The 24,316-nt window shown below is 38.8% G+C and overlaps 2 protein-coding genes across 3 annotated transcripts in view; one reads left to right on the top strand and one right to left on the bottom strand.

Annotated features, from left to right (window-relative positions):
* The window catches only part of LOC145478249 (uncharacterized), a 29,590-nt gene extending 8,976 nt beyond the window's left edge, over positions 1-20,614 (top strand). Inside the window, exons 2-10 of one of the 2 annotated variants that reach the window (XM_081456197.1) lie at positions 1,059-1,327; positions 2,341-2,409; positions 4,336-6,271; positions 7,196-7,292; positions 9,149-9,230; positions 19,149-19,219; positions 19,410-19,508; positions 19,899-20,039; positions 20,383-20,614. In XM_081456197.1, the coding sequence (XP_081312323.1) occupies positions 1,083-1,327; positions 2,341-2,409; positions 4,336-6,271; positions 7,196-7,292; positions 9,149-9,230; positions 19,149-19,219; positions 19,410-19,508; positions 19,899-20,039; positions 20,383-20,432 (2,790 nt within the window). In that variant the 5' untranslated portion in view covers positions 1,059-1,082 and the 3' untranslated portion in view covers positions 20,433-20,614. Of the gene's footprint in view, positions 1-1,058; positions 1,328-2,340; positions 2,410-4,332; positions 6,272-7,195; positions 7,293-9,148; positions 9,231-19,148; positions 19,220-19,409; positions 19,509-19,898; positions 20,040-20,382 lie in introns of both variants that reach the window. The other variant, XM_081456196.1, reaches the window with a different exon arrangement.
* Positions 20,615-21,993: 1,379 nt separating this feature from the next.
* On the bottom strand, positions 21,994-24,223 carry LOC145478283 (small nuclear ribonucleoprotein G-like). The gene is made up of 4 exons (XM_081456248.1): positions 24,095-24,223; positions 23,629-23,651; positions 22,863-22,987; positions 21,994-22,343 (listed from the first exon to the last, which is right to left on the bottom strand). Exons 1-4 carry the CDS (start codon positions 24,124-24,126, stop codon positions 22,290-22,292), a joined length of 234 nt encoding a protein of 77 aa, XP_081312374.1. The 5' UTR covers positions 24,127-24,223; the 3' UTR covers positions 21,994-22,289.
* Positions 24,224-24,316: the final 93 nt, after the last annotated feature.

The raw sequence follows: 24,316 nt of genomic DNA, 5'->3' as shown, positions 1-24,316 counted from the left end.
GGGTATCCGATTACTGGCAACTCATTCATTGGTCTCAATTTTGCGAGCAACTGCGCTGCATTTAACTGGGTTTTTTTGGTAACAAAGAAAAAGCTGAGAATTGCTGGGTTCTTTGCATCGTTACCCTTTCTAATATATCTTTGTAATAAAAGACTAAAGCCATCAATACACTGCGTTCAAATATAGAGGAAAATAGCACAGATAGTGCAAGTGTTGAGTAAATAAAATGATCACTGGATCGCTCTATTGACTGCATAATTATTTGTTTTAGATGTGGCCCACCTAGCTTAGCCCAGGCTACCTGCGGGTTCACGCTGTTGCTATTGTCAAGCTTTTCTTAACTTAATGTGTATATCTTTCTGTAAAATTGTAAATATGCGAGTCATAATAAAAGTTGTTGTTGTTGTTGTTGTTTTTCCAATCCTTGTGTGCACGCTGAATTGCATCAGCAAAAGCGCGCACGAAAACTGTGTTTGGCCACCTTAACTCCGAGGTGATTAGCAAAGTACTATTCACCTGCAAGCAGAGATTTTGGAATTTCTGACCATTTATCAGTTTAAGTGAAATAAGTACCAGTATATATTTATTAAAACAATTATTCACCTTGGTGTCAGCTCAGTAAATATCCAGCACTGTTCACCTCCACTTCTGATCAGTAAATAATGGTTAATTAATGGGATAGAGAATTTGACATCATATGGGATAGCTGGCCAGAGGAGAATTTGAACGAGTTGCCTTAAAATCAAGGGACAACTCCTTTCTTTAGTAACATTGTGAATTGAAAAGGATGGCCCTCAAAGCCTTTGCGTGTGCTGCATGTATTTGATGGCAAATATATAGTTTTGCTCATGAAATTCTGTTTCCTTTTATGCCAAAAGGATGTGTTGGATTGGTGGGACATAGTGGAAGTTCATTGTGAACACCAAAAGATGTTAAAGAGCATCTGCGAAGGAGGCTACCAGTCCATCAGATTTGCATACTTTAACTCTGGCCACGAGAGAAGAGAACAATTTGAAATTGGCAACTCATTAATAATGTTTAAAATCTCTTTATTATAGGCTGATGAAGAATTAAAATGTCCAATGGTTTTCCATTTTGATGGCAGATACAGATCAGCTCTTGAGTGTAAATTCTTGGACCAAGTTGAAGAAGACTTAGCAGAATTTTGGAGTATTTGTGGAGACAATAGTGTTCTTGTGTTTCCTCCTCTGAGTGCTCATTATCGCTTCCTCATTCACCAGCTTGTAGGACAAAATTCCAAGCTTCAGACAGTGTCGGTAGGACAGGGATGGGAGAGAAGAACTGTTGTTTACTTTGCTCCTGAAAGGTACAGAAATGAACACACCTTGTATATCATAGCTGCAGTCAGATTCGGAAGTCTGTTGGTCCTATTATTAATAATTACCAATGGTTAAAGGAATATTAAATGGGAAAGTGATAGGTGACGCTAGACTAGGGTAATCTCACATTCGCCAAGTTTTCTTTATAATTTCTCAATTGTTTGTGCAAATACCAAAGTAAAGAAAAGAACAAAAGTTACAAGAAATGGCATGAATTCAGACTTGCAATGAAGTAGGGCATTATCAAGCTAAAAAGTCATTATAATAGTGGAGCTCCAGCGGCCCAAAGGGCTGCCAAGTGGAGCCCCATACTCATATAGGAAAGACAAGGAAACCCATGAGTTGATTTTCTCATGGTTATCATGGCTAGCGGTATTGCTCGTGGGCATGTACGCACAATGGCGATGACGATGACGACGAAGTCGCGCAACATGGCGGCCATACTCCAAATAATTGGTTGACAGAGACATGCAGCCTTGGTTTACTGTGTACTTCTTTGATATTGGACATCCATGTTATGGTCAATTGATATCTGTCAAAACAAAGTATCTGCTGACCAGTATCTCGTGACCATATCGCGGGCTCAAGTTTACAGATTGCGTGTATTTTTTAAGTTGACTGCTGAACAAGTTCTGGTTTTCAATTGGATTGTGGGCTCATCCCAGGTTAACTTGTTGAAAACAGGGCAGGATTGTTCGGAAGCCAGTTAACACTAACCCAGGATTAAAAGTTAACCAAATTATAACTTTTTCTTCTATGCAAATGCTTTTTTGCTGCTTTGTTTTGTGTACATGGTGATTATTAAAACTCAAAACAGAAGGCCAAACAATATACAGAAAACCTCACTCACCTGTAAAGTTACAAAACTCAAATCAAAATTCTACCTTTTCCTGGGTTAGCTTAATTGGGCCCTGAGCAACCCGGCCTAGGAGCTACGCTTTTAGACTGGCCTAAATCTATATATTATTATTAATCTCAGACTAAATTTGGCTCATTTCAGAGATCCAGATAAGATGGCACATTCCCCTTCAACCTCACAAAAGACTTTTTTTGGAAGAGGAAGAGGCAGGTAATATATGTTAGGGTTGACAGCCAGACTGAATGAGCGGTTGCGAACGGAAAGTGCGTTGGCAAACTTCACTTAATGGCAGCGATAAGGCTAATATCTATAATGCTGCATAATAATAAATAGATGAAAGACATAAAGATCGTGTTCATGAAAAATAGGGACTTGTATATAAGCATTCTCCAAAATTATATCAATTTTTGTGCTTTCCAAATAATTGTTGTTGTTGATCTGTTGAGAATGCAAAAGTCAGCTGAAATGTTTAATATATAAATAACACCAAAACAATTCCTCTAGAAGAGAATGCTAATCTTAATAAGCGATACATTGGTTGAAAGTTCATGTTAAACTTGTCCACAGTGTTCTGTAGCGCAGTTTTGGTTTGTATGTATTCAGGAAGACCTTTGATTCAGACCTTCTTGCAATCCGAAGGATGATATCATTGTTTCTAAGTCATTATCACCCTCTTAACCATTGGTCAAGTCTTCTTGATGCTTATTCCTTACTATTTTGATCCCTTTAAAGGTGTGTTTTGGTTCTAAGTACAGAATATTGCTGTCTAGAAGAAAACTATGACACATGACACCATCTTTATTTTCGATGTTTTGATCAAAAAACAAAACTTTCCCCTACCCCCTAAAATATGCAAAGGACCAAAACACAATAGGTACCAAAGAAATCTCTGGGGAGTGGGCAAGAGGCAATTTCTTAGTATTTTCAAGGGCCACTTGCCTCGCCTACCCTGCAAGGGAGTTCATATACGCCCCCAGCTACCCCTACATGAAGTTAACGGAGTTAACAATGAGAAGTTTAACAGGTTTGGTTATGGTCTTTTAGTATGTCATCATATTGTGTCCAGCTGATGAAAATATTGACATCTGAGGGCCACGTTTTTGATCAGGAACTAGCATTTTGCTTACTTGAAGTATCTTTCCCAATTTTCTAACCTCAATAGTACTTTGCACTAAAAACCACTGGCCTGTTCTGGGCTCTTGTATATATTTGTGGGGAGCTTGGGAAAAATAAAAACATGAACAGGGGAAATCAACCAACTAGGTTAGGAATTGGGATGGGGTAGGATTGTGGTAGGAGGGGTGTGATTCTTTATATAGCCTGGCACCTGTTTCTTCTCTTGTTTATGTGTATTCAAAAACCTTGGAGGCTAAACAGGCTAAGACCTAAGATTTGTTCATAATGTATTATTTTAACCATTTGATAATAATTATCAATTATTAAAATTCATATCTTCGTGCCACTGTGTTATATCCTCTATATAATTCCTTTTTACTGGAGACATTTCATAAAATAGATAGAACACAGAATGACTATCATCCCAGGATGGGGTGATAGTCCATAGCACGGTTACCCCAAGCATCAAGTTCTCTGGTACCCATTTATAAACCTGGATAGAGAGAGGCACTGTGAGAGTAAAGTGTCTTGCCCAAGAACACAACACAATGTCCCCGGCCAGGGGTCAAACCTGGACCACTCGATCCAGAGATGAGCGCACTAACCATGAGGTCACCGTTCCTACCACACCAAGGGAGGTGTGGTGGGCTGATGGTTAGAGTGACAAATTTTGGATCAAGTGGTCTGGTTTGAGCTCTGCCCGGGTCATTGAGTTGTGTTCCAGGTCAAGAATTTTATACTCCTGCAGTGCTTTTCTGCACCCAAGGCAGCAAATGGAAATGAATAAACTTTAAGATCAACCTAACAAAACATTGAGGAGGGGGTTGTGCTGGGAGCAAGGGGGGGGGGGGAGGGGAAGATAGCCTATGGTAAAACAAGAGCGATGTTCATTAAATGCTGAAGTTGCTTCATAGTTACTGTAATGAAATCGGTGAGAGTTATAAGCATAGATAGAAACCACAACTATTGATTAAGGCTCTTGTTTTTAATAATAAGTCCTCCAATTTATTGTTGTAGGAGACCAAGACGGCCTGACCAGGCACTGTATGTTCCAGGAGCATTGAGAAAAGCTAAGTGTGACCAGCTCAAGGAAAATGCAAGTAAAGAAAGTACTGTAAACAGTGCAGAAAACAAATCAGAAAACAGAGAAATTTCAAAGAGCCATAAAGACAGTAATAATGATGAGACCAGCACCTTATTTACTCCAAAAGATGGCCGCGATTCTATCAAACCTAAGAGTGCTGTGCATGAAGCCCAAACATATGAATCAGCTTGCCACAGTATACTTTCCACCTCTGAGAGAAAAGTTGATAGTAACACAGAGGGAACAGATAGTATCTTTTTTGATACAACTGTACAACATACAAATGGGCCATCACATCTGTTTATCGATGAGCAGTTATGGAGTGAAAACAAAGAGTCAAATAGGGAAAACATGATAGAAGATGACAGTGATCCAGTGGTAACAACATCTGAGAAACTAACTAGTAATGCTCTTGTCAAAGAATTTGATGAAATGCCACAGATCAGGGATGAAACAGATAAAAGCATTGAAAAAACTGTGCAGAAAATAACTGATGATCAAAGTTTATGCACCATTTCTAAAAAAGAATCTAGCTATGGTGAAACCGATCATAAGAAAGATGTACATGTAGATGTGAACTGTGGTATTTCTCAGACTCCATTGGTAACAACCAAAATAGGTGATTACAATGTGGATAAGAGTCTTTCAACATTTGAAGACAAAACTTGTGATTACGCGAAGGAAAAACCTTTGACAGAAAATGTAACTATACCCGGCAATCAAAATCAAGCTATGGTAAAATCTGAAACAAACTGTGGAAATGCCTCCATAGTGGTGGCCAGGACAGAAGAATCAAACTCACTTGGAACTGAAAATCAGTCTTTTCAAGATGATTCCGTGATAAAAACAATTGAAGATTCCGAAGCAGTAGTAGCTGATTGTGCAACAGTTGGTTTTGATGGTGAAGACAATGTTGAACAGGATGAAAGTCGGAATGGGAATGAGGAGACATTTCAAAGTGGTTGTGAGAACAAAGGAAACAGTAGAGCTCTAACATTGCCTGGAAGTGGGGTTTTCATTCACGAAGAGGCACTAACACATGCTGTAAAACATTATGAAGAAGATGTTACAACATGTGAATTGATTGGCAGTCAATCAAAATTGTTTAACGATGAAATCATTAAAGAGGCAGAATTGAGAACATCAAAAGAGGCTTCAATGGCTGTGTGCAAAAATGCTGTGAATTCTAAGAACAGCGCAGTGGTCACTAACGATGAAATCATTGAGGAGGCAGAATTGAGAACATCAAAAGAGGCTTCAATGGCTGTGTGTGAAAATGCTGTGAATTCTAAGAACAGCGCAGTGGTCACTTCAGATGTTGTTAATCTCACCTCTTCAATTGATTATGAGAATTTAGAATCTGAAAACAATAAGTCAGAAAGTAGGAATTCAATTGATTCAAATAATGAGAAAATTAAAACACTGCCTAAAACTATTGAGGATGCTTCAGGGTTAGTGAGAACAGAATTAAATGAAAATGTTGGTGAAGTTGAAACAGAGCAACAAAAAACATCTAAGAAGAAGAAAGGAAAGAAAACTAAAGAACAGACAGAGGACAAGATAAAATCTAAAGAGAAGGGAGAAAAAAAGAGAAAAAAGGAAAAGAAAAGTTTGAAGGATAAAATTGACAAAGAAGTGAACTTAGACTCTGAAGAGGAGAAGAAATCAAAATCTAAAGTGCAATCAGCAAAGGAACAGGATAAGAAAGTTCCCAGTACATGTCATATAGTTACTGGGAAAAAATTGGTGGCAGACATTTTGTGTACGGGAGAATCTTTCAGCGCAAAAGACGACAATGATGATGATGATGACAACTGGGAATCAAATTTTGATGAGAGTGGAGATTGTCTAAATCCAGATTACTTTGAGGAGGTATGATTTTTGTATGTCTCTAAATTGAAATTTAGGTAAAAGAAGTGTAGTACTTTATTTTTAAATTAGTGTTTTTTCATGGCAAATATTTTATTAGGTACTATGAATGGTATAGATCTCCAATATTATTACATTTACCCAATCGCAAAAAATGGTAATTGGATACCTGTACATGTAATTGGACACCCACATGATTGCCCACCAATTGTATGACAAATAGGCATGCAGAGAACAAATCATCGAAAATTTTGTGTATTTACTAAGATACAGTTGAAGATTAATAACAGCCCTACTGTGTTGTTGGAGAGAATATCGATACCCTCCCCATGGAAGACTTTTTGGTTTGAATTGCTCATCTGGAAATTTCAGTTTAGCTTCATATTTTGCTTAAGAGTCTTGGTTTTTGGACTCACATCCCCTCAGAATTTCCAATGACTTTCTATGAGGTGGGCTTGGATATTTTCTGGAATCACACAATGTTGTTTTTTGATGAACTTAGCAACCCTTTCTTGACCCTGACCCTAAACAACAAATTCCCAATTTACAGCCTTCTAACCTCCTTCCCCAACTATATCACCCTTCTGCCTCCCATTCCTCTTCTCCTGTTTTTGTGGGTAAAGAGCTACCCTCTGAGATTATTAAAAAAATATTGACTGAATTTCCTCAACCCACATTTAGCACTCCTTCTTGCATAATTTTAGCCACACAGAAGAAAGGGGGTGTGGGAGGGAGTTCTGGAGTGGAGATGATTCCTTCTTCTAGATTCACCACCCAAAGGAATTTAGTTACAGAATGAGAAAAAGTAACAGATTGTGAAAACTTGCATGATTGGAAGTTTTAGTTACAGGACTGGTGTACATTTGTTTCATTACTACAATACTATTGATAATAATTTCATAGTTGTCGTTAATCTTGTCCCAATAGCTCTCAAGGTTAACAGGAATAGCCAATCCTGAAGTTCACAAGACTCAGTTTGACTACTACTCTTTCAAGCCAAGGCAAATTGAATTGGATGATGAAGGTTTGTCTTTGAATATGAGTGTTACTACACCTATTACCATAGTATACTAATTCGGATGCTGCAATCTGATTGCCTGAGCTAGAAATTACACTTGGTCTTCTCTGTGCAATAACCAGAGATTGCCTCTTGAGTGGTAATGTTTTGGGGGAATTCTCATTTCTTTAAAGTTTTGGAGGAGGATTTGATAAATATTTACAGATAAAATTATAAATTTCCCAAGAACAATTATTAAGGAAAGGCATAATTTACCATTATATCAATTTTGAAACCTCAACACCGTTGAATGAACACAGATGTCAGTTTCAAGTAACAATTCACATTTTGCACTATTGCACTGAAGCATGAAGTTTATGGTTGCTCACAACAGTTTCCAGCATGTTGCAACAATTCAAACTACTTTCAATTGATGGTCTGTAACACTGCCACTCCTTTTCAGTTGATGCTTTTTTCCTTAATCTAGCTTAGAGGGCTTATATAACTCACAAACAATCTGTTTGGGCATTTTCTTTGATACCATCATTGAACATGTAGACTGAAATGACCCATAAAAGACAAAGTGCTGAAAAATGCTGGAAACCATTATCAGTCTTATACTAAATTAAATGCGTTAGAGAAATTATTAGTATAATTTGAAATCATTGTTTGAAGCAAATTGGACCTTTGGCCTCATTTACTATCACTGCAAAATCTTGAACTCATTATGCAATATTTCTTAATTATTTATTTTAAATGTCCACTATTTTGCAACCTCATTTCCAGGATCTCTCTCCTCTGCTTTCCTTGTTCTTGGGAGAAAGACCCTGGTTGTGGCTGGTCACATGACCACCTGTGACACAAACTTTTCCTCCAGGGTAGAGTCAACAAATAACTTTTGTCGATCTCAACTAAAGCAAAAGAAAGGCAATTGCTGATCATTGCTAAATTAACCACACATGGGCAAATAAACCTTTGAAATTCTCCAGTCCTATTTTAAGCTTCACTAAGGTCAAATGAAATAATTACATTTTTTACAACCATCATATTGAAGTATCACTCTGATTTCAATTCCAGCCGGTCAAATTACTAAGAGGTAAAACTGTTTTGCTGTTTCATGTTGTCTGAATTAACTCACAGAACATTGTTCGCTATATAAAGTGGTGTTTTGTTTACCATTTTGCAAAATATAATTCTCGACTATGCCAAGGAACCATGTTTAAACATCTGTCTGAATATATACTTCCAAAAACCTGATGCAGATGAAATTTAAGTGCAAGCTTATGTCAACAAAACTGTAAATCATTTTACATTGCTGTAAATCAAATGCAAGTCAGAATACTCGGCTTATCAGTTGTGTGACAGAAATACTTTTTAACATCAAAAATACTGTACAAAGAAGAAAATAAATTACCTCCGAATTCAGAGATTCAAGAGACTAATCCACTGGTTTCACTTCGATTCGGTTAGTGCCATTTTACATGTGCTAACCGTCGAACAATTTGTGCTTCATTAGGCTGCCAAATTTCTTTGTGAATGAAAGTCTTCTATATTTTGGAGACAGCAGCAATAATGTAGCACTCTTCATCGCCAAAATTTGACTTTGAACCCTGATAAAGCGGGTAGTTTTTAGCGACTGCTCGAGGTTTTGAAACCCACAAAGTTTGTCACACCAACAATCAAAACACTCTGCCACCCCTCCCATCCAACAGATTTTTTTTACTACCCAGATTCTGGGTGGTCATGTGACCAGCTGCAACCAGGGTCTTTCTCCCAACGAACAAGTCAGGCAGAGGAGAGAGAGCCTGGGAATGAGGTTCATTTTAGTGTACCCTTGTTTGTATTCTTGACACTGACTTACACTGTACATCATTACTCCATAGAGTTTGGACATATATTAGAAATCTACAACTTTTCTTCAGACTTAACAACACAAGACTTGATGCAGGCTCTAAGTTCCTTCAGGTAATCAATGTATAACCTGTGTTCAGACACCAATTCAGATTCCACCAATTCAGATTCCACCATTTCAGATTTGTTTCATGTGGCAAAGTCATGCAGGCTATCAATGTACAGCTTACAGTAGTTTTCAATTGAGTGCCATAAAACCAAAGCTAAATGAGTGATCACTCTCACTGACCAATTGACCACAAATAACATACTCAAACGATCCAGGAATAAAAACCAATCCAGTACCCCTAAGAGATACCAAGATCCTGCTTTGTAGGCATGGCTTGAAATCATTTTCACCCCTAAGAGGTGCCAATTCGAAAACTACACATTATCTCCTGACATACTTTTTCTGTGCAGTGCTCTAAAAGGTAACTGCAAAAGCTCCCACTGTTGACCTTTTGAGGCCAAATACCCTAAGAGGTAACAAAACCACTCTTTGACCCCTAAATGGTATGACAAGTTCCTACGGGATATGTATCTAACCTTAAAGTGTATATGACTCAATTTTGTTTTCCGCTGATTCTGGTCTTTAATAATATTAGAAAAACGGTTGTAAAGTTTTAGATCGTGAGAATATTTTGAAACCCCATTTTTCGTTCAAAAGACGCGTTACTTTCATGTTGAAATTGTCCCAGAGATCGTGCAGCCAAAATGTCACATGGTTTACGTCTGTGACGTCACTGTGTTTGATAAACAAAACAATATGGCTGAAAGCGAAGGGAAATGGAGCAGGTCGAAAATTAGCGTTACTAGCTAGCAAATCACTTGCACATTTGAAGCCATGTGCAAGAGAGATGACAAGGTGGCTTCCCGCGACAGCAACGTTATCATGATGTCACAAACACAATTCTCATCCCCAGTTTCCCGGGACACTTTTATAGGGAAGTTGGCTGTATTTTGGCTGCAAAAAAATCATCCAAATTGTTCACAAGAAACATTTTATTGACCGAAAACCGAAAACTGAATAGAGAGAGAGCAAAAATCTTTTTATACCCGAACGTAATAAGCCTAAATTTACATAAATATTAAACAAAGAAGCGTGAAACCGAAACTATGCTAGAATAGAAAAACAAAAAAGACAAAGGATACAGGATGACATAACCAAGGATGACATAACCAAAATCTCCCGCAAACACACAAATCAATAAGCCAAATTCCCTCGTGTCCATTTCTCCCCCTCATTGATATGCCATAGCATATCAATTTAACGATAATGTCGATAACGAGGGGAGTGTTCCTGTCAGTTCAACGTTTTAAAAGTTACTAAAGTCCAAAAGTTCTTTGTTCATTCTCGTCATCATCATTCACTGCAATCACTTCTACAATCACTTCTCAAGTTAGTTCCTCTTTGCGTCTCCGGAAATAATTCATGATAGTTCCAGTTGACACAACTTTGAAATTGGTCTGGTCAATTCATTCCTTCTGACTTGAACCCTGGCCACTCTTACATCCCCCTCTTTTCCTGGGAAAACTTCGGTGATTCGACCAAGGGGCCAGTGTCCTCGCGGTGTATTAGGTGAAATGACTAACACGACGTTCCCGACTTGAAGATCTCGCTCAGTAGTCAGCCACTTCCTTCTGATGTTAAGAGCAGGTATCCACTCCCGAATCCATCGATGCCAGAAATGCCTCACTAATTCCTGGACTCTTCTCCACCTTTTTTTTGGGTTAAAAGCGGTGTGGTCTACTGATTCTGGTGCGAATTGTCCGCCGATCTGACCGAAAAGGAAGTGGTTCGGTGTGAGTGGAACATCATCTTCTGGATTAGCCGATTGGTATGTCAGTGGTCTTGAGTTCAGAAGTGCCTCTGCTCCAGTAAAAGCTGTCGTTAACTCTTCGTCTGTAATATCTGCATTGCCCAGAATAGCATGTATTGCTCGCTTTGCTGCTTTGATCATAGTTTCATGAACGCCTCCAAAGTGAGGTGCAAGTGGAGGGTTGAACTTCCAGTTTACACCTTGGTTTGCCGTTGATTTAGTAATTTTCTCTTGGTCCAGCTCTTTGACCAAATCGCATAACTCCTTGTTAGCTCCAACAAAGTTTCCTCCATTGTCAGATGACATCTCTTTTGGGAGGCCTCTGCGGTTGACCATCCTGTAGAAAGCATTCAAAAATGAATTGGTGTCAAGTGCATAGGCCATTTCCAGATGGACTGCTCTGGACGCTAGGCAAGTAAACAAGCACAAGTAACGTTTTTGTCTACGTGTCCTTCTTTCCTGTACGGTGACGAATGGCCCTCCAAAATCCACGGCAGTCTGTGCAAAGGCTCTCAAGGAAGATCGAAGTCTGATCTGTGGGAGAGGAGCCATGACTTTCTTTGCAGCCTTAGCTTTTCTTTTTCGACATTCATTGCACTCCTTCTCCCATTCACGAATTTCTTCTCAACCACAAATGATCCAAAAGCGTGTCGATAAAGTCGCCAACGTTTGATTTGTGCCTCCCGCATGATTCCCTTTCTTGTGATAATGTTTGACAATCAACTTCGTCACACAGTTCTTCCGGGGTAAAATTATCGGAAAGCGAGCGTCATGTGGTAGGAATTCTGCATACTTGAGGCATCCATCACATCTCATTTGACCCTCCTTGTCAAGCCATGGTCGTAATCTGAGCAACTTGCTCTTCTTTGGAAGCTCTCTTTGTCTCTGAAGTGCTAAATACTCATCGGGAAACACCTTCCTTTGTGCACTCCTGATCGCCTGAAACGTAGCATCTTCGATTTCTTCCAACTTTAATTCTCCAGTTTCTCTCTTGCAACTTCTACAATTGTCTATGAAACGACGCACCCATGCTTGAACTCTTATCAACCTTAACCAACTTGAAAAGCATTTTGGGTCGAGACGCCACAACTGATCATCATCGTGAACTGAAACCATTGCCCAGTCTTCGTTTCTTGCTTGTAAGCTGTCTTGTCAGTCTTGAGCCTTTTTCTTGATTTCTTTTTCTTCTGTAACTAAATCTACTTCAATTCGATTGACAGGCCAGTATGGTTCTTCTTTTTGAAGGAAATCGGGACCATTCCACCACTTTTCAATCAGCAGGATTCTCATGGGTTGAAATGTAGCACCACTGTTTTGGATTCGTCAAACTTTGAATTTCTCCCACACGATTTGCTATGAAGGGTTTAAATCTCCGACTTCTTCCTCTAAGCAACCACAGAATGTTCATACTGTCAGACCAAAAGACTGCTTGACCCAGTGCACCACTGAAAACTCTGGAAGTAGACTCAGTAAGTCTTAGTCCCAGGACTGCCGCCAACAGTTCTAAACGAGGAATACTTGTTGTCGTTAGTGGAGCAACTTTTGACTTGGCTGCGACTAAGCGTGTCGACACCGATCCACTCATAGACAACTCTAGAATAGATAACAGCACCATACACATCTTGCGACGCATCTACAAATGTATGCAAAGTTTCTGAGAGCGCAACTTGTTCTGGGCCAAATCGTAAACATCTAGAAACTTTGATCACTGGCAATTCTTCCAACTCACAGAACCATTCTTGAGACTTGTTGACCAACTCTCCTGGGCATAGCTGGTCCCATTCAAGTCCTGCGGTCCACATTTCCTGCATCATGATTTTCGCTCTAATGGTAAATGGTGCTAAGAAACCAATTGGGTCAAATAATGTGGCAATCTTTCTCAGGAAATTCCGTTTTGTAAACTGAAAGGTTTCCTCAAGCGGATTTGCCTTGAACATGAACACATCTTCTTCTGGTAGCCACATGACTCCAAGTGTCTTCACCGTTGGTAGAGGATCCTCGTTTATGTCGACTTCTGAGGCTCTGTCCTCGATTGGTATTTTTTCTAGTACCTTGGTAGAGTTGGACATCCATTTACAAGTGTGCATTCCAGCTTTGTTCCACAGCTCTTCTAGCTGCTTGTACAGCTCAATACCTTGACTATCGTCCGACATTGAGTCCATGCTGTCGTCCATATAGGTTGACTTGGACACTGTTTCGGCAGCTAAGGGCAGCTCACCTTTATGCTTCTCAGCATGAAATTGAGAGACAAACTGGGCATGAAATGGCGACGAGTTAACTCCGAAAACCACTCGGTTGAAGTGAAACTCTTCTGGCTCTTTCTGCTGATCCATTGATCTCCATAAGAATCGTTGACATGATCGGTCCTCTGGAGCGACTTCAATTCTCAAATACATCTCTGCGATGTCACAAATGCAACGGGGCGTCTTCTGAATCGAAGCAAAACATCGTTCAGATCTCTTTGCAATTTTGGACCTTGGTAGATGATGTCATTAAGAGAGATTCCGTTACACTTCGCGGAAGCGTCGAATACGATTCGAGTCTTAGTTGTGGCTCTGTCGGGTCGCACAACGGGGAAATGTGGCAGGTACCATTTCCTTGATGGTTTCTCCTCAGCTGGGTCGATCTTGCAAATGTAGCCCTTCTCCAAATATTGAATAATATTCTTTGAGTAGGCTTCTGCTATCTCTGGGCTTTTCAGTAACCACTTTTCTGTGTTGCACAATCTGCATAGCGCCATGCCATAGTTGTCTGGTAGTTTGGGATCTTCCTCCTTCCATGGAATTGCCACTTGATATCATCCATCAACGTACTTAAGGGATTTTTCAACGCTCTTTAACGTACACTGTTCGTCAGGATTCAGAACGTGACATTCACATGACAAAATAGAATTCTCGATTTCCCAGAATTTTCGAAGAAGGGTGCTAATCTCATCTGTGTCTGACTGTTCTCGTACAAAATATGTTTGCGCAAAGTTTGATTGTAGGTCACCCCCTGTGAGGCCACTAACAGTTTCAGTACAAGTCCATCCTAATGGTGTAAGCCTGGCAACTGGTTCTCCGGGCTGGCCTCGAACATCCTTGAATGAGTAGTGTAACTCCGCGTAATTGACTCCGATTAACAAGTCCACAATTGGGCGTTTGCCAGGATCTGGAAACTGTATTCCTTTCAGATGGGACCATTTGCCAACATGCTTTTCCCAGTCAATAACTCTCATACTTCCAGTGACTCGTTCTGCCGTGAATGCACTCATCTTGGTCACCACATTACCATTCATACTCTCCAGCTCGAAGTCAACTGGCATAGTCTCGAAGGTTTCAGTCTGGCCATTTAAAACATTAACTGTCACTTTTTGGGGTTCTCCCTGAAGTTCCAATTCAGCAGCTACGTCAGCATTTAAATATGTTTTAGTGGATGCTTCGTCCAGTAACGCGTTCACTTTAATTCTACGATGGCCGTTCTTTAGAAACACCGGTACGGTCCGAAGTGCCACAAATCTTGGTTGAACGCCATGTGTAGTCACTGTGGTGTGTGACCTCTCTGTAAGCTGCTCAACTGGCTCCTGGGGAGGAGAAAAGACCACTGGATTTCTCTCTATGCCATTATTTGTTTCACTGCCTGCATCAGGTTGGGTGTCATCTGATGGCCCTTGAACTGTTTCCCGCTGATCACGAGAGTTCACCTGATCACTTCGCTCTGACGGCACAGGGTTTCGATGCAACAATCGGTGTGAGTTTTCTGACAACTGTTTATTCCACAGATCCTCGATCTGACACATGCCTCTCCACTGTGGTCCCCTCCTAGGCAACGGTAGCACAGTTTTAGGCTCTTAGCAGCTGCCCATCTCTCTGGAAGACTCGTAGCTTTGAATTTCTCGCAGCACCAAACTCCATGATGACCACTGCAGACTTTGCATGGCAGAAATCCAACTTTTCTCTGGTTTCCTGATGACTGCTTCGTATTGCCAAAGAAAGTCAGTCCATTATCTTTCTTGTTCCCACCTTTGCTCAAACCTCGAATGGTTTCAGATGCCACAGTCTGGAATTCTGACTCTTGGATAATGAACTCTCTCAGTGTTTCTACTGACTGCCAACGGCCATTTTCGTAAATCCACCGATGATACTGCGCTAACATTCCTTCCGTCAATTTTTTACATAAACTGAGGTAAAGCGATCCGTTTCCTAACTCATCATGTCAACCGGCCTCTTTTAGATTGACCACAGTTACGTCAAGTAAATCTGCAAATCTCTCGAGGTCCTTTGCCAATCCAGGATGAAGTGGTCTAAAGTTCTCTAACTCTTCTAAATGTAGGGCGATCTGACGTCTTTTACCACCAAACTTTCGTTCCAATCTTTCCTTGGCCGCCTCATAAGCCGCCGCAGAATGTCCTAAAGGCTCCACGACCTTAAGTGCCTCGCCTGATAAATATTGACGCAACTGAAGCAACTTGTACTCAGGTGTAGCGGGCGCTTTGTCAACGCATGCCATGAATGCTGTTTTCCATCCTTCGTACAATTTTTTATCTCCATTGAATACGGGAATTGAAACACGCTTGAGTTGTTTCCACATATCCTGGCCAAGTGATAGCGTACTTGAGCGATTCTCTGTCGATTTCTCCTCGTAAAACGCTGTTGTTTTCAGCCCTCCAAGTTTAAACTTTTCCGGCGATTCTTTCAAATCTCGAAGCTGTTCTTCTTCTAATAAGCGACTACGATATTGACGATTAAATTCTTCTAAATCTTCTTTAGAACGAGTGATATCTTGTTCCAGCTTGAATTGATCCTCTTGAATTTGCTTTTCCACGCTTTTGCGTTGTACGCTTTCTTCAATTTGGCGTCGGCGAGTATTTTCCGATGCATCAGTTGCCAAACTCGATAATTCGTCCTTCCGATTGTCCAAATATTCTTGTGCCTTGTCATGAGCTTCGGAAAATTCTGCTTCTAGTTTGTCCATTTCGTCTCCCAGCTTTTTCCGTTTCTCTTTTTCTTTGATACGTAAATACTCTTGTGATAATTTCTCCATTGTTTCCATGGTGCGTTCTTGTACTTCGCAAAGTTTTTGACAAACTTGTTTGACTTCCCGCCGGCTGGGACTATCTTCTTCATCTAGAAGGTACAACAACTTGTTCTTTACTCTGGTAAATGCCGATTTGTCCTTCGCTTTTTCCTGCTTTAAGTTCTCAATTCACTCCTCTCCTTCGTCCAATGCTTTGCTATGCTCGCTGTTCACTGACATGATTTGGAACCTCACTCTGCTACCAAAAATGTTCACAAGAAACATTTTATTGACCGAAAACCGAAAACCGAATAGAGAGAGAGCAAAAATCTCTTTATACCTGAATGTAGTAAGCCTAAATTTACATAAATATTAAACAAAGAAGCGTGAAACCAAAACTATGCTAGAATAGAAAAACAAAAAAGACAAAGGATACAGGATGACATAACCAAGGATGACATAACCAAAATCTCACGCAAACACACAAATCAATAAGCCAAATTCCCTCGTGTCCACAAATTATTATTATTATTATTTTTGCATTTTCAAAACATTATTCATTTATTACATATATCAAGGAAGGAAAATACTTAAAAAAAATTTTTGTGTCATATACACTTTAAGAGCAGGGTAATGTGTGTGAGTGAAAAAAAGATTGGTTTTGCAGTTACTCCTAATTGGATGATGCTTAGCATAGTAATTATGGCTGACCAAGGCCCGGGTTGCACTAGAACCAATTTTGTTTGTTTAAAATATTTCCAATTTTTGGCGAGGAAATAATTGGCAAAAATTTTGCATGTTCCAAATTTTGGCAGCGGTCGCATTAGACCAACATGTTGGAACCAAAATGTTACTGAGTGAAATATACATCACAAGATCTATTTTTCTCAATTAAGTGATTTATTAGATCACATGCGAGAGCTTAACTCTTCGCAGATGTTTCTCCACGTTGCATGTTCTTCTCTCCGCTCTACAGCAACTCGTGATTTTCGGCCCATGATTGGACAAGCAGATTTTGCTCAGCTTTTGTTTGTGTTGTTGCTTGCACCACTTGCCATCGAAGAAAATTATCTCGCTGAAGCCATCTCTTCAAATTACTGCCAGTAACCGGATCCAGGTTACGAGTCGTAAGAATTTGAATAAAAATGCCTCTTGTTTACATTGAAATAACTGTAAAAAGCGTTAGATGAGCCGGCTAAAAAATGATTTTGTGCTGCCATCTCATGCACCAAACTGGACTAGCCATCAAAGTTATTCTCTCACCGTAATTTTATCCAGACATGTTTTAAGAAATATGACAGTTAAATGGTAACTAAAACAACATTGTTTGCTTTGCCAAAATTTGGAAGCCTCCGAGGCAGCAGTTCGGCTTCTTTGAAGATTGGCGAAATTTTGGCTCATCACAAAAATTTGGCAATTTTTTTAAACTGGGGGTGGCACTTATTTTATGCTACTTGTTGACAGATTTATTACTTATACAAACAAAATTGGCTTGAATTCGGTCTAGTGCGACCCAGCCCCAAAGTAAATGTGAATTAATTTTGACACCCAGTGAAAACTGCTCAAAACTGCAACAAGTCATTTCAGTGTCAGCTTTACTTCTTACCCTTGTGTTCTATTGTTGGTTTTTCATTTAACGTAATTGATGCTCTCACCTTGGCAAGCTTAGTCTAGTTTTTATGTGAATTAAAGGACATGTGAAAAAAGCCCAGAGAAAGTATGTGCACTGATTGGTTAAAAATCATCTTTTTAAAGCTCGATAGAAACACAGAAAAGTCGTCATAGTCAAATTGTTCATTATTTCCTTTGAGCTGTTTTCTAAAGAAAGGTAGAAAACATTTTCTGTAGTCTGTATTGAGTTTTAGTATAAATCTACTAGTGTTCTATCACAAATGCCGTTCTCTGATTGGCTATGCTTCCCACTATCTATTCTGTGATAGATAGTGAGTAGCATAGCAGTGTGCCCTTGCTAACAAAATACTGGCCGCTTCCTGGCGTTTTCGAAGTGTCTGTGAAGAGGATTTCGATAAAGTTTTGAATGGCTAGTAGATTAATACTAGTCTAAAACAATTAGATTATTCACTCTCAATTTCTATGCATGATAGAAATCTCAAGCTCATAATCAAATTGTTTATATTGAAACACTCGTAAAAGCTTGGGTGAACTCTTGAAAAAAAGCTGTCAGTGGAACACTCGCCTGTCACCTCGTCTTCCCACAGCACATTTACTTGTTCTCTTAATATTCCACTTGAATGTGTTTCTATAACTCAATAGAAAAACAGAAAATGTTTTTAATTTCTTAATTAAAATGTAGTTAATATTGAAAAAATGATATTGTCAATCCAGCTAATGTTTTTATTATTAATACTTTTTTCACTGGTAATTTTACTGTTGTGTAATCTGTCTAGAAAACTTAAAACTGTTATTAGTATTTATTTAGGTTAAATTACTTTTATATTCAGATCAGGAATATCAGATTTGACTTTCAGGTCAGCAAGCAAAAATGCAGTGCAGACTGTCAGTGTGGCACAAAATTTTTCTGGGTTCTCATTTTTTCAATTTAAATTTTTACATTTTTTCCATGATCTGTGTGAAAAGTTCCTGCAAAAATTTTACTCCTTCGGTGAAATTATACATACAAACATCAGAGGATCTTGTTGATGCTATTTCTTAAAAATGTTTCTTTCATTCTGAAACAAAATGATGCAATTAAAACAAACCATTCAGAAATAAGAGTTGTCCTTGGTGCATACACTTAACAGGTGTAGCTGCTGAAAAATTAATTAAATATGTTAAACTTGAAGGTGCTACACTACTAAGGGCAAGATGTGACACTGATTACTGTGTTTTACATCTCTGCATGTTGTTTCAGTATTGAAATAAAGAAACTGAAAATCTTGTAGTTCAACTAACATGCAACATCACAAAAATTATGCCCAACAAGAAAACCAGTCTTTCACAGCTGCAAAATTAGTTCCCACAAAATAAAGAAAATTGCCGATCTGAAACGTTAAACTTCTGCAAAAATTTTGTGCTACACGGTGCTCTTTGGTGTAATCTTCTGAGTCAAATCAAAGCTTTGAAAGTCATAGATTTCATTTTTATAATGTCGTTATTCAATGGAAGGGTTGGTTTCGGTTATAATTATATTCAATTTTGTACATTAAATTTATTTCAGGAGCAAAGGGTTTGACATCAAATGGGTAGATGACACACATGCTCTGGCAATCTTTGCAAGTCGTCATGCAGGTTAGATAAATAATTGCTCTGTACCAGTCGAAACAGCAGTTTTTATTGGAGCTCTTTGATTACATCTGATTTGTATTTTACATATAGTAGTGTTCTTTTTGAATTTGAGGTGGGAAGAAAACAGTTTGCACTACTTTCACTTCAATTGTTATAACTGTTTTATTTTATTGTTTTTAAAACCTGTTGACAGCACAAGATGCCATACAGTTATGCTCAGGTCCAGTAATGAAACTCAGGCCAGTCAGTGAAGGGACAATAGAGTCAAAGAAGAAGGCACATTATTGTTCTGGTAGGAGATTGTAACATTGGCCTGTGGGTAGGCTTACAAATACAGGTTCTAAAAGAAACAATTCAAACCAAGTTTGCCATTACTGCTTTTTGTTAAGTACACTTCATTGCCAAAGAGGATCTTTGAAAATATCTCACCATCTCGTGAAGTCTCATGTTTAGCATTTGTGACACCTGGTGTAAATTGGGTATTTGTAAACATGAGGTGATGTTACAAAATCCTGGATATACTTTGATGGACAAGCAATCCAGCCGGCAGAAAATCAGTACTTTTTGTCCTGGATAAACTCCTTGAGTATGGGCCTGAGTGCAATCTTGACCTGTACTTAGTTATAACTGTACATAGACGGTTAATGTACTAAACCACTGACATGAGTGTTTGTTTTTTCAGAGTTCCTGCAGCCCTATAGGGAGAGACCACAGACCAGTAAGCTATTAGCTGATAGGCTAGTAACAGGTGCTCTAGGAATGAGGTCAAAAATGACCAGGGAGGAGAGGGTCAAGGAAAGAGAAAAAATCAAGGAGGCAAAAAGTAAGACTGAGTTAGCGTTATGTTATTAACATTCATTAGCTGGCCAGGGCAGTTTTTGGAGAACTCAGAAAACTAAGAATGTTGAACCACTCGGCACAACAACTAATGAAAAGGAAACTTTAGAGTAAATATTAAAAAATTCATATTCTTTGCAATTTTTACTTGTCCTTTCTCTTTTGCCACCAATTCCTACCAAAGCATCTAGAACGTGCTCCTTTTCTGCCCTGTAGCTCATGGACAATTGCTATAGCGACAGTGATCTAATATGGAGGTCACAGGGTTTAAAACGGAGCCTCAAGGTCAAAGGAGTTTGTGTGACTTAATGGTTTTTAATTTTCCGTAGGCAAAAGGCAACAAGAGAAGATCCAGAAAGCCCAGATATGGGGAGACTAAAGTCACTAAAGAACATTTTAAAATACTTTTTAACATTATTTCAAGTATTGTAAGTTATTTTTAATAATATTGAACAGTCTGGTATTTTAAAGAACTATCTCTCATTTTATAGCAAGTGTTTTTTCTTTTTTTTATGCATCCATGTCAACATGCTCTTTCAATAAAATATCTCAGTGAGATAACTATGGAGTTGATATACAAAGGCACATTTTGTATTAGCCTGGTATTTTAAAGAACTATCTCTCATTTTATAGCAAGTGTTTTTTCTTTTTTTTTATACATCCATGTCAACATGCTCTTTCAATAAAATATCTCAGTGAGATAACTATGGAGTTGATATACGAAGGCACATTTTGTATTTGCGTGAGGCATGTTAAAACAAGTTCTCTTTGCTAACCTCAGTAACAGCTGTATTAATCTATCAGAAAGTTCCAAAACTAAGCTTACGTTTGGATTTAGCAGCTTTTTCCTGTTACTTCTTTTTGGGCTGGATTTCAAGAGTAGTTTTCTCTCTTAAGGCTGATTTTGGCCTGCATAGGCAAGGGGGGATTGAAATATTCTTAGTTGTAGCATGCTGCATAAACTGGAAATAAGCACTGGCCTAATGAAACAACCATTGTGCTTGAATTTGACTTTAGTTGTTTTCTAGAAGAAAACTCTAGAAACTAAGAGTTTGGTAAAGAAACAAGTAAATGCAAAGTGATTTGAGATTGGGAAAGGAAGCTGTTTCTTTGTTCTTTGAGTTAAATTGCAAAATGTTTGCAGACATAAATATGTCTATCCTCAAGGAATGACATCTCAATGCAAATTTGCAAGCTCCAAGCAATGAGTTTACTCGATGAGAATTATTCTTATCAAGTAAACTCATGCTGTCTGCAATATTATATTGGCTTCAGTGGGAGATCCAGACCTGCTTGCTTGCCCTGATGGCTTTTCTTCTTTCTGTGATTTTTTTTCACCCAAGATGAGGTGGGGGTGGGGGACCTGCCCTAGATCCGCCACTGGGCTTATAGGGTTGCTCTTGTAAATGTTTTGTTCTAAAATAGCATACAAGCCCTCAACTTCCTTCTTGGGTTAATATTGTCATTTTCAAACATAAATCTCTGCAGTCTGCCATCAACACTGTATTGTCTAATTTTATCACATTTCTGCAAACCCATTTGTCTCGTAGCAACAAGTACAAGTCACAAGTAATATTTTGATTGTTATCAAAAACAATTGGTCGCAAAGACTTGCACAACACTAGTGTGTTCCAAGGACATATTCCAGGTAAAAAAAGTGCTCTCTCTTTACCAGGGAAGGTAATACTCTGTGACAGTTGCTGTCAGTCAAATAGAAGTGTTATGGAAACAGCATGCAATGAACAAATCAGAAATTGAGCCTTTTCAAGTCGCGGGATTGTGTTTGTTCAGCCTTTCCTCATCACATGATTTTGTTTCCTTTATGTTGGGCAATAAGCAAAGAGAGGATTCAACTAAACAATGTTAAGTGACTTGGGGTGCCTCTGATCGTTTGCGAACTAACCACAGCTCATTGCAGCTCAAAATTAGAAAAGACATTGTTTAGGACAATACATGTACTTTATTTTGTTAATTTCAAATAAATTAACAGGTCCATATATTTATATAAAATGGAAATACAATGATTGTTGTCAGCACATTACAACTAGCCTGTCTAGAGATTGTATCAGTCTGTTACAGACCTTAAAAACAACAGATTCTCTTGGCTGTGGAAATGGCCAAGTGTCAATGTCAGTTTGTAGGCAACATAACTTGCACACGAAAGAGCTATTTACAAGCAGCAAGGCTTTACAGTAACTGTATAAAGAAGCTAGAGAAAACTAATCCATGTATCCTGTCATAATATTCTGTCCAGCGCTTCCATTATGACAATACTGTTTCCTCTGATCACCTAGAAAAAAAAAATTGAAATGCTCATGCAAATCCTTTTTTAAAAGGCAGTATTAGTAGTTGGGGCTGTCACTAAGTTTTGAGTCAAATGCAGCCTTGATCTTCACACTTGTAACAAACTTGTTACCTTTTGAATGAATTGTATCAACTATAGGCAAGTTCACCCATAACATCAAGGGCCCGTCAAACATGCTCAGTTGTAGCAGGTGTTACAGGTTACAGCCCTTATTGACAGCCCTGGTAGAAGACTGTTCACAGCACTCTGTTTTCTCGTATTTTTGTTTGATCATTGAACACACAGGTACAATTGCGGAGAACTGGACACCAGCGCAGGATGGGAGACTTGACGGGTAGGAGGTGGGATCTTCGTTTGGCTTGCTTTGCTCACTTCCCCACCCCCTCATGCTTCGCATTCACACTCCTTTTTTCCTTTGTGTGCGTTGAAAAATAGAGAAGCTGTGAACAGTCTATATTAGTAGTATACCTTTCTTGTCATTACAAAGAGCCAATGGTTACTTACCACCATACCAATGTTATGCTTCTCCTGCGCTGACACTTCCTCGACAGCTTCATCCAGTACAAGGTTCATGAAAGGATCAAATCCTCGTAAAACTCCTGTCACATGTCGACCACCATTAAGTTTCACTGAGAACCAAGTACAAGAAACATTTCATCACATAAGACAATGCTCCACAACAGGAAATGCAATTTCAAATAACCTGAAATAGCCTGAGAAAGTTTGAGAGAATTTCAAGCCAGAGGAAAAGGGCTTATATAATTTATAATAGTCCTTTCCTATTCTCCCAAACTGTTCAAAGTGTTTGAATGAGGCTATGTAAAAATATTGGACAAAATTACTTTTCTTTCATAAAATCATGCCACCAAAATGCACAGATTTGGTTGTAAAATGTTTTGAATTAGATCGTGTTGTAAATATCGGAGTAAGCAGTTGATTTAGCCAAATTGTCTCTAAATGATAGGGTGAATAGTATGCAGAGTAGCCGGCAGAGATCATGAAGTAGATCATAAATTATTTTTGCTGGCTACTTTTGACAACTCTGTCACAATCAAAGATTATGTTACAGTGTTCAATGTTAATGTATTGTTTTCTATAACAGCATTATGCATTGAACAGATGAGATTGAGAGTCCACAGGAGCTCTCACGGACTCGACTCAGTTTGACCATGCATTGCCGACAGCCAAGAACTGTTAACAAAAGCTTTCACTCCCATGCTTTGGTCAAGTTTTGTTCTGTTACTTCATATATTAGTTGTAATGTACTCACATGATAGTCTTTTGTCCATGTATCTAAAATAAAACAGAAAAGAATGACAGGTTATACCTTTCAAGGCAACTACATCTAGAATATCTTTGCTGATATATTCAGGTTTAGTTGTTTCCAATGGTACCAACGAAGTTATCGTTAATACGTCAAGTCAGCTGGATCTTGCTGCAGCAGGCACAGCTTGCTGTCAAGTTTGATCACAAAAGAAACCAAGTGTTTTCTGCTCATCAAAAGCAACACGCTACAAGCATCTGCTACAGATCAGGTCATGAAATATCGGCTGAAAGCTTTTTGGCCTTTTTATAGGAAAGATTAGAAAACGATTGTGATGAACGATATACAAGGCGCGCGGCCATCTAGATCTTGCAACAACTTGCATTTATCGGTTCCTTTAATAATGAATTAGACGTTTTCTGATCAAAATATCTTCAAAACACAAAACAAATTTTATAGCCGATATACTCACTTCTTTAATTCCGGTGGATGGGTCTTACTCATGGTGGATTCAGGTGATTTTCTAAGTCTGTTTCAACTGTTTTCTTCCTCGAGAGGACGTTTATCGACGTTCTTGAGCCGACCGTTCTCTTGGTTTGCGGTATTTCTTTGCAACGGTAGGTACGTCATGTAATTACTGTCAGACCTGTGGTCCTTAGAGAGTTGTAAAGATTTGTCACATTTCTTTATTGTT

This window comes from Orbicella franksi, chromosome 2 (assembly GCF_964199315.1).
Source record: "Orbicella franksi chromosome 2, jaOrbFran1.1, whole genome shotgun sequence".
In the NCBI taxonomy this organism is placed as follows: domain Eukaryota; kingdom Metazoa; phylum Cnidaria; class Anthozoa; order Scleractinia; family Merulinidae; genus Orbicella; species Orbicella franksi.
The sequence above is the reverse complement of the archived record's forward strand: the minus strand, read 5'-3'. Positions and strand labels throughout refer to the sequence as shown.

Excerpts from the sequence above, each read along its gene's own strand:
- LOC145478283 (XM_081456248.1), bottom strand. The coding sequence starts at position 24,126 with ATGAGTAAGACCCATCCACCGGAATTAAAGAA. Across the intron at positions 23,652-24,094 it reads CATCCACCGGAATTAAAGAA|ATACATGGACAAAAGACTAT; the intron begins GTGAGTATATCG and ends GTTTTATTTTAG. Across the intron at positions 22,988-23,628 it reads CATGGACAAAAGACTATCAT|TGAAACTTAATGGTGGTCGA; the intron begins GTGAGTACATTA and ends CTTGGTTCTCAG.